This window comes from Pangasianodon hypophthalmus, chromosome 24 (assembly GCF_027358585.1).
Source record: "Pangasianodon hypophthalmus isolate fPanHyp1 chromosome 24, fPanHyp1.pri, whole genome shotgun sequence".
NCBI classification, from domain to species: domain Eukaryota; kingdom Metazoa; phylum Chordata; class Actinopteri; order Siluriformes; family Pangasiidae; genus Pangasianodon; species Pangasianodon hypophthalmus.
In genome coordinates, this window is record NC_069733.1 from 11,837,133 (window position 1) to 11,848,157 (window position 11,025).

An 11,025-nucleotide genomic window follows, 5' to 3' on the forward strand; every position below is an offset into this window, starting at 1 on the left:
ATCATAATAAAGTCAGCACATAACAGTGCTTAAAAACTTCAGAAAGCAACACAGTCTGTTTCTTATTAGCGGAATATCAAATACCTTTTTATAATGTTTGCCCAATATCAGATTTCTGATCAGCATTTTTGTAGGTGTGGACTGAGATGAAAACAGACTCTTCATTCATGTTATCACAGAAATGTTAGATGCTATTACTAATGAGATAATGAGAGGATAGGAGAAGGAGAGGTACTTACCAAATCCACACACACACCTACAGCAGAGATATTCAGCAAACTGTTATCTATGTAGTAGATATTTGGCCTTACTCATATTTACATTGACAATAACTAAAGATAAAAAAGTATCACATTTGTTTAATTACAATAAAGGTTTAAGCATGTGTATATTTGAAGTTCTGTTGCCATATGTTTTCTATGAAATTCTTAACACTTTGTATACAGGACAGAAACGTGCATATTTATTGACCCAGTTCATTTCCACTGAAAAGAGAAATAATAACGTTTCAGTTTCATTTGTCGCTTTCAGGAGATGCATGTAATTACCCTCCTCCACTTTAGTTACTCCTCTGAGCCAGCAAAAACAGTTCTCCTTTCTCTGTAATCCTACTATTCCACAACAAACCCCAGCCAAACAATTTCCACAGTGAAATCAGCAATGTGACAAATCCATATGAAATTCAAAGCAGAACATTTTACTGCACATGGAAAGATGAAAAGTTTTTTCATGGAGAAAAAGTATGAATGTCTGAATATATGTTAGATACCTAGCTTTAAAATGCATACATGGCTGTATATTTTACTACTTCAAAGATTAATAATTTCATATATAGCACTTTCAATTTCGACATGGTCTTAAGGTCACAAAATTTGCATGACTAATTCATTCATTAATTTAATCTTCAGTAACTGCTTTATCCTGATCAGGGTTGCGGTGGATCCAGAACCCATCCTGGGAACACTGGGTGCAAGGTGGGAATACACCCGAGATGGGACGCCAGATCACTATGTTATATTTGTAAAGTTATAACGTTTTAGCATCAGGCAGCTACAAGGAGTTAATTGAAATTCCTAATAAATCTAAACTTTTACAAATATGACAGCATGAATGAGAGATAATTTAAGACCATCACAGTTATTATCATGCTAACTAACATTTGAGTGATAAGCAAAAAAAAAAAAAAAAAGCTGTTGTTAGTTAGCCCTAGCTAATGTGCTAACACACTGATTCCTTGGTGAAGGCACTAATTTACTTTCAGAAACTAAAATCCCTGTGTGACTTGAGGCAGACTTTTTTTTTTAGGAATATTTTTTACAGTTTTACTTCCATACTTTAAATAAGAATCAGAGTTTATACTTTTCTACTTTCAAGTGAGAGAAAAATATGAAACCTTTACCAGAGTATTTTTTCTATGAGTACATAATGAGTACATTAAATAGTGAATTTGGGCACTTTTACCACCTCTGATGAAATCTTCAAAGGCCATCGCTCTTTCAAATTCTGACAAATTTTGCATAGACTCCAAATTTGAAGTTTTTCCATGTGTTAGCTTTGGTAATAAAGTTGCAGATTCCTATCAGGTCAACGCCTGCATCTGCCAAGAGCTACATTTCCCAGAACACACCACGGCCTACAAACATGGCTGCCCTGGACTACACTTCACAGTAACGGGACTTTTAACTATGCACAGCTGTTCACAATTATACCTGCACCTATATAGACAGACCTTGAACATTCAGCCAGTTACGAAGTAATGCTCAGTGTGTGATTACCTGACCTCACCAAGCAATTCTTTTGTGTTTTGTTATTCTGGTTTCTTGAGCTTGCTCTCTACCTGGTTTTTGCATTTTGGATTTGCCCTGTTTGTGTGGTTTGCTCTTCGCCTGATTATTGCCTGTTTTTTTTTATTACTCCTTTGCTTTACAATTTGGATTTGTCTGCCAGTTTCTACAATAAACTCTAACTGCAATTCCATCTGTCTCAGCCTACCTTTCATGACAGATTACTTCGCTGCTACCATGGATGCAGCAGGAGAGCATGACTGGTGGCCTGCAGTAGCAGCACAGGGACAACTGGTGGACCTGAACGATAAGGTGAACCTGATCTCACAGTCACTCGCCACAACTGCTACGCCGCATCTGCTAACGCTGGCAGCTAGCTTGCTAATTCCTCAGCCAGACAAGTATGCAGGTGAAACCTCCCTTTGTAAAGGTTTTCTGCTGCAATGTTCACTGTCTTTTGCTAGCAAAGAGGGAATATCTGAGCAGCAGAAGATCACAGCTTTTTTCGGCCTTCTCACGGGCTAGGCGCTAGACTGGGCCACAGCAGTATGGTATCAGGGAAGAGAAAAGCTGACTTCCTATGACTGGTTCATAGACCTGTTTCAACACGTCTTCAATCATTCACCAGAGGGAGGCCAGATCGGAGAACAACTGCTCACCATGTCAAGGTACCAGAAGAGTAGCCGAGTATGCACTCGAGTTCCTCACTCTTGCAGCAGATGGCATGCCGAGTTGACAAGCTGACTCTGGACTCCCTGATTGATCTTGCCATCCACCTGGACCACCTGCTTTACAACTAAACACCTCCACGAAAAGAGGAGATTTCACTGGGGCTAAGCGACCCTTCTGAACCCATGCAACTAGGCTGTGCCAGGCTTAGTGAAGGCGACTGAGAGAAGCACCTCAGAGAACAACAGTGTTCCTACTGTGGCCAGCCTGACAGCTTCGTGGGACAGTGTCCCCTCCATGCCCTCAGCCAAGCTAACCCCAAAGCAGAGCAGGAACACCCCCCCCCAAACAGTGAGTCATTTTCATTCCTTGTCTCACCAGTCATTCATGCTAAGTGAAAACACAACACTCAAATGGTGCCTCTGTCTTGGCAACACTTGTCTGCTCAGATATCCTAGACCGATAAGGAGATCACTCACTGGTCCTCTCGCTGCCCCAACCACTGTCTCCTAGAGCCTCAGCTGACAGTGGCATTGACCACTGTAGAAAGTCCAGAGAATCACTCACCACTCAATATCCCTTCAGAACACCATGATCTTCTGGAAGTGTTCAGTAAGCCTAAAGCCAGCGGTCTGCCACCGCACTGCCCTGATGACTGCACCACTGAGCTTCTGCCGGGGGCCAACCCACTAGACAACCAGATTTACCTACTCTCTCTCAGGAAGCTTTGCAACAGAGATACATCCATCCATGTCTCCCGCCTTAGCTGGCTTTTTTTCCATGGAGAAGAAAGGGGGAGGTCTCAGACCCTGCATCAACTATCAAGGTCTCTACCAAGTAACTGTCAAGTACTGGTACCCACTGCCACTGGTCTCAGCAGATCTCAAACAATGGCATTCAGCTCAAATATTCACTAAACCTGATCTCAGAAGTGCACATAATCTGGTTCAGATCTGGGAGGTAGATGAGTGGTTTTTAGCACCACCTCTGGCCACCACAAGTAATGTTGTGTGGGCTCTCTTGTGCCCCCTTGGTGCTCCAATGTCTCATGTCCTATGAGACATGCTATCAAAATTTGTCATAGCTTACACTGATGACATCTTGATCTACACTCCCTCCCTCGAAACTCATGTTTACCAAGTTCTAGAGTGCCTATTGCAAAACCAACTGTTCATTAAAGGAGAGAAGTGTGAATTCCACAGGCACAAGATTTCCTTTGTCATCATTCTGGAAGGGGTAACTATGGACCAAGCTAAGGTGTCCACCATCACTGAATGGCCCACACCCAAAACCATTAAGGATCTGCAAAGATTTCTTGGGTTTGCAAACTTTTACAGACATTTCATCCGAGGCTTCAGCTTGATAGCCCATCCTTTGACGTCGCTCCTCAAGAAGGGGGCTAAATGGCTGGCATAGAACAACGCAGCCGAGAAGGCCCTTGACAAGCTCTAGATTGCTTTCACCATGGCCCTGATCTTCAAGCATCCCAACCCATCTCAGCATTTCATAGTGGAGGTGGATGCCACCTAGAAGTGCATAGGTGCAGTCCTCTCTGAGAGGTTCAGTGATAAGCTCAAACTCCACCCAGTAGTCTTCTTTTCCAAGATGCTATCCCCTGCTGAACAGAACTATGACACTGGAAACAGAGAGATACTGGCCATTAAACTGGCACCGGAGGAATGGCATCACTGGCTGGAGGGGGCTACTCATCCTTTCAACATTATCACTGACCACAAAAACCTCAAGTACCTCAAGTCAGCCAAACATCTAAACACTTGCCAAACGCTGCGCTTTGCCAGTTTTCATTTCACCCTGTCATACAGGCCCGGTTCCAAAAACGCTAAAGCAGATTCTCTTTCCTACCTGCATGCAGCTAGCCCAAAAGAATGACAGCGAGGAGCACACCCTTTCCCCTTTGTGCTTCCTAAGAGCAGTCACTTGGGACATCAACAAAGAGATTGCGCGCAATACACCTTGGCAGGTTCTCTGGTCGTGTCCCCCTACAAGTGATTTGTGCCCCTTGCCCTATGACATAAACTCATTACTTGGGCACATACCGCAGTAGCCACTGGCCATCCAGGTAACCAACAGACATATCATCTTTTACATAACAAATACTGGTTGCCCAACATGCTAGCTGATGTGCAGCGTCGTGTCTCATCATGCACCATTTGCACAAGTCAAGGTCCCTTGAACCCTGCCAGTCAGTAAACTTATGCCTGTGCCCACACCACAGAGGCCCTGCTCTCGGCTGGTGGTGGATTTCATCATGGACCTCCCAGAATCACGCAATAACACTGTCATCCTTGTCATCACAGATCGTTTCTCAAAATCCCTGCACCTCATCCCTCTGCCCAGCCTACCCACATCCTTTGCTACAGCAGAACTGCTCTTTAACCACGTTTCCTTATTTCAGAAGACATTATCAGCGACCGAGGTCAAGTTTTATGGAGCCTAACCTTGGGGTATCATCTACAGAACAACGGGCATGTGGAGAGGGCCAACCAGGAAAGGCTGTTTTCTCAGGACTTTCTGTGCTGAAAACCAGGAGGTTTGCCCTCACTTCCTGCCCTGCGCTGAATATGCCCAGAACTCTCTCAGGCACTCAGCAACGCAGTTAACACCTTTCCAATGTGTGCTTGGTTACCAGCCCCCTTTGTTTCCTTGGAATGCTAAACCCCACCAACTCCCCAGCTGTGGATGAGTGGTTCAAAATCACGGAACAAGTGTGGGAAAAACTGTGTTTCCCAGAACACACCATAGTCTACAAACATGGCCAGACTACACTTCCTGAAACACACACACTTTGTCACATTCACAGTCACTGGATTTTTAACCATGTACACCTGTTCACAATTACACCTGCAATTATATAAACAGACCTTGAACATTTAGCCAGCTGTGAAGATTCTTTTGTGTATTGTTATTGAGGTTTTCTGATCTAGCTCCCTACCTGGTTTTGCATTTTGGATTTGCCCTCTTTGTGTGGTTTGCTCATCACCTGATTTTTGGCTTTGTCTGCCAGTTTCAACAAAAAAAAAATTCTAACTGCAGTTGCATCCATTTCAGCCTATCTTTCATGACAACTCCATTATATGAAAACCCAAACAAAGTTACTAAATTTAGCCTCAGTAACTGCTGAATAGCAGAGAGACCAGTTCTAAGAAATGAAAAAGTTAAATCCAGAGGAAGTACGACTGAAAGTGAAAGCGATTCAACTAAAGGCAGAGATACGGGAAACACCGATCTGAGCATATAAAAGATCAGTAAAAACACTCATTCATTCACATCATCAACAAGCATCAAGAGGAAAATCATTGTTAGAGTCTTCAGAGCATTGAGTGCGTTCAAGAGCAAGAGGAAAATGAAGTCTGCTGCAGTTTTTGTTGTGTTTGCCTGTCTACTTATTCTTCATGTACAAGGTAAGATTCTGAATCCTCATCTGCACCTCTTTTAATGATGTGCAGGATTAAACAGATCTGTATATGCAATTTTCTTCTGTTTGCAGGACAGGCCAGGACCAGCGTAAGGAGGTGTTTGTGCCAGGGACCTGTGGTTAATGCAGTTCGTCTACAACGTATTGACAAGATTGAAGTTTATCCTGTTAGTGCATCTTGTGAAAATGTGGAAATCATGTAGGTTCAGTAACTACTAATATCCATAACAATGTATAATACAAGATAATTTAGTTCTATTGAGTTATCTAACTTGTTATTTATCTCTGTAGTGTCACTCTGTAGAACGGTGCAGGAAAAAAATGCTTGAATCCAAAATCTGAATTTACAAAGAAATACATCATATCAGCCTTAGAAAAAAGGTGGGTACATTTTATTGATTATTGTTATATTCTAATAATGTTATATTATCTAAAATTTGTATTCATGAAAACCCATGATAGACAAAACTAAGTTTTAATGTTTCTCTTTTACAGGAGGTCAGAGTAAAGCATGCAGCGTGTCATTACTGAACAGAAGTGGAAGAAGAGTGCAGAGACAGCTTGCTTAAAATATTTAAAATGTTGTAAAAAGTGTACATATGATATGTCTACTGTTTACTTCATGGGAGTTACTTCTGTATATTGCTGGATGTCTTTTGAAGAAACATGCAAGATTTTAAAAAATATATATATTGTATGTATGTATATATATAAACATACTAAATTATAATAAAATCAGCACATACAGACACAGCACTGAAACACTGGATTCAGCAGTAAGAAAAACACCCCTGTGAAACTTTTGAGAGGATATTAAAAGCACTGTCTGTTATCTTGCTCTCTGATAAATAATCAGTGATTGGTATTGTGCCTCACTACTGCATATTCCTAATGATTCTCACATGTAAACTAGTAGGAAATTTACACACAGTTAATGTTATTCGACGGCATGGTGGTGACATGGGTATTGTAGCTGTCTCAGAGCTCCAAATTCTCCAATAGAGCTTTAATTGAGTTGAGATCTGGTGACTGTGAAGGTCATGTCATATGATTTATATCTTTTTCATTGTCATCAAATCATTCAGTGAGCTCCAGTGATTGTATACGTGGGTGGAAGTTGTATCAGGGATTTGTAAGTGAAGCCAAAATGTCTATGAGCCCCTCTAGTGGTTGGCTGTTGTACTTTCACAAACTATATTTAGCATTTTACATATGAATTAATTAATAAAGCTGTACTTACCACTTTGAGATAGCGTTCTATGGAACATTTTTAGATGCACTTCATTTAATAGCTCTCAGTGTCCGCACTACCTGCATGAAGAAGGGGCGTGTTCATGACCAATGTAGGCGGGCAAAAGGTTGACCCACTGTACCAAGCCGTATCTACTGAGCATGCTCTGACTCCAAGGTCTGTACTGCGCTTGCTCTGACTCCAAGGTCTGTACTGTGCAGACTCTGGCTCCAATTTTCACAAGATGGTGACTTTCAATTTGACCAAAAAGGCTTTAAAACAGCACAAAGGGAGTAAATAGCACCATGTAAATGTTTTCCACTTATACAAACAGTCATTGGTGAGCCCTCGTGGCCTGTGGATGGAGGCAGAGTCATCCTGGAAGAGAGCACTCCCATCAGGATAGAAATGTTTCTTCACAGGATAAAGATGATCAGTCAGAAGACCTGTGTATTAATTTCTAGTGACTCTTCCCTCTAAGGGGAAAAATGGAACAAAACCAGGGCAATAAAATACCACAACAGTATAACAGAGCTTCCAGGTTTCCTTCAATTTATCACATGTCTGTATGCACACACCTCTGAATATTTGATCATTAAATATATCCACACTGTTATGAACATGAATAAGAATTCCCTGTTTTAGAAAGAGCTTTTATGAAGTTACAATAAGATATAATGAATGATCACATTACGGGGTGGACATGTTTTACTATCTGGTACAGAGAACACATAAAGCTTAAAATTCAGTGCACAGTAGTTTTGTCAATGAACAGTTCATGTTGTCTTTCAGTGGAAGTATTTTAATAAAGTCACAGTAAACACAGTGTAGCAGGATGGACAACAGGATGTGCAAAAATAATCAAAATAATCAAAAATAAAATATTTTTAAAATAAAAATTCATTAAGTAGTAGATATTTGACCTTGCCAGTATTTACCATTGATTATAAGTAAAGATTACAAAATATCAAAATTCAGTTTTAAGCTATCACATTTGTTTAATTACAATAAAGATTTAAGCATGTGTATATTTTAACTTCTGTTGCCGTATGATTTCTATGAAATTCTGAACACTTTGTATACAGGACACAAACGTGCATATTTATTGACCCAGTTCATTTCCACTGAAAAGAGAAATTATAACATTTCAGTTTCATTTGTCGCTTTCAGGAGATGCATGTAATTACCCTCCTCCACTTAATTACTCCTCTGAGCCAGCAAAAACAGTTCTCCTTTCTCTGTAATCCTACTATTCCACAACAAACCCCAGCCAAACAATTTCCACAGTGAAATCAGCAATGTAAGAAATCCATATGAAATTCAAAGCAAAACATTTTACTGCACATGGAAAGATGAACATTTTTTTCATGGAGAAAAAGTATGAATGTGTGAATGTATGTTAGATACCTAGCTTTAAAATGCATACATGACTGTATATTTTACTGCTTCAAAGGTTAATAAAGTAATTTCAAATATAGAACTTGAGTCATATGAAATGAATTATGATAGTATCATTACTTTGTCATTCTACTTAAGTTTATTTCACTCAGCTTTTTTTTTTTTTTTCACATAACACATTTAACTGTTATGTACTATATTTCAGATGAAAAGTCTCTACTTTCTACTTACTATATTTTCACTGACCACATAACTATATTATATTTGTAAAGTCATAAGTCGACCACATGACTATATTTGTAAGTTGTTGAGTTGATATTTTAGCATCAGACAGCTGCAAGGACTTGATGAGAATTCCTAATAAATCTAAACTTTAACAGATGTGACAGCAAGAATAAGACCTGATATGAGACCGTCACAGTTATTATCATGGTAGCTAATATATAAGAGATTGGCAATAAAACTGTTGTTAGTTAGCCTTAGCTAATATGTTCCCACATTGTTATCTAATTTTCGATTTGTAACTAAATGTGTGATTGCAAGCAGACATCTTTTTCTTATGTTAACTTTCCTTGTGCATCTACTTTCGCAATTTGAGAAAATTTCTGAATTTATGATGCCTCCGTCAAATTCTGACAAATTTTAGCATAGAATCTAGATTTGAAGATTTGCCATGCATCAGCTTTGGTAATAAAATTGAAGACTTCATTAAATCAAAACTCAAACAAAGTGACTAAATTTAGCTTCAGTCACTGCTGACTATCAGGGAGACCATTTCCAAGAAATGAGAAAGTTACATCCAGAGGAAGTACGACTGAAAGTAATATTCAACCAAAGGGAAGGAGATGGGGAAACACCGATCTGAGCATATAAAAGAGTAGTAAACACACTCATTCATTCACACAAGCTTCAGAGCATCTAGTGTGTTGCTATTACCAGACTCTTCAAAGCATCGAGTGTGTTCAAGAGCAAGAGGAAAATGAAGTCTGCTGCAGTTTTTGTTGTGTTTGCCTGTCTACTTATTGTTCATGTACAAGGTAAGATTCTGAATCCTCATCTGGACTTCTTTTAATGATATACAGGATTAAACAGATCTGTAATAACTCCAAATATACAATTTTCTTCTGTTTGCAGGACAGGCCAGGACCAGCGTAATGAGGTGTTTGTGTCAGGGATCTGCGGCTAACGTAGTTCGTCTACAACTTATTGACAAGATTGAAGTTTATCCTGTTAGTGCATCTTGTGAAAATGTGGAAATCATGTAAGTTCAGTAGCTACTAATATCCATAACAGTGTATAATACAAGATAATTTAGTTCTATTGAGTTATCTAACTTGTTATTTATCTCTGTAGTGTCACTCTGAAGAATGGTGCAGGAAGAAAATGCTTGAATCCAAAATCTGAATTTACTCAGAAATACATCATGGCAGCTTTAGGAAAAAAGTGGGTACATTTTATTCATTATTGATTATATCCTAATAATGTTATATTATCTAAAATTTGTATTAATGAAAACCAATGATAGGCAAAACTAAGTTTTAATATGTGTTTCACTTTCACAGGAGGTCAGAGTAAAGCGTGCACCGTGAACAGAAGTGGAAGAAGAGTGTACAGAGACAGCTTGCTTAAAATATGTAAAATATTGGTTTCATTTCAATAATGTAAAAAGTGTATATATAATAAGTCTGATGTGTAATTTATTAGGTTCGTCTGTATATGACACAATGTACATAGTTTTTGAAGAAACCTGCAAGATTTTTTAAAAATATATTCCTTTTGTATGTTAACATACTAAATTATAATAAAGTCAGCACATAACAGTGCTTAAAAACTTCAGAAAGTAATACAGTGTGTTTCTTTTTAGCAGGATATCAAATACCTTTTTATAATGTTTGCCCAATATCAGATTTCTGATCAGCATTTTTGTAGGTGTGGACTGAGATGAAAACAGACTCTTCATCCATGTTATAACAGAAATGTTAGATGCTATTATTAATGAGATAATGGGAGGATAGGAGGAGGAGAGGTACTTACCAAATCCACACACACACACACACCTACAGCAGAGATATTCAGCAAACTTCAGACACAGCACTGAAACACTGGATTCAGCAGTAAGAAAAACACCCCTGTGAAACTTTTGAGAGGATATTAAAAGCACTGTCTGTTATCTTGCTCTCTGATAAATAATCAGTGATTGGTATTGTGTCTCACTACTGCATAATCCTAATGATTCTCACATGTAAACTAGTAGGAAATTTACACACAGTTAATGTTATTGGGTGGCATGGTGGTGACATGGGTATTGTAGCTGTCTCACAGCTCCAAATTCTCCAATAGAGCTTTAATTGGGTTGAGATCTGGTGACTGTGAAGGTCGTGGTTGGCTGTTGTACTTCCAGAAACTATATTTAGCATTTTACATATTAATTAATTAATAAAGCTGTACTTACCACTCTGAGATAGTGTTCTGTGCAACATTTTTAGCTGCGCTTCAGTTAATAGATC

General features: G+C 39.1%; 1 protein-coding gene across 1 annotated transcript; it reads left to right on the forward strand.

The window, feature by feature from the left end:
- Window positions 1-9,435: 9,435 nt before the first annotated feature.
- On the forward strand, window positions 9,436-10,297 carry LOC128317309 (C-X-C motif chemokine 11-6-like). The gene is made up of 3 exons (XM_053228757.1): window positions 9,436-9,555; window positions 9,653-9,779; window positions 9,872-10,297. Exons 1-3 carry the CDS (start codon window positions 9,498-9,500, stop codon window positions 9,984-9,986), a joined length of 300 nt encoding a protein of 99 aa, XP_053084732.1. The 5' UTR covers window positions 9,436-9,497; the 3' UTR covers window positions 9,987-10,297.
- Window positions 10,298-11,025: the final 728 nt, after the last annotated feature.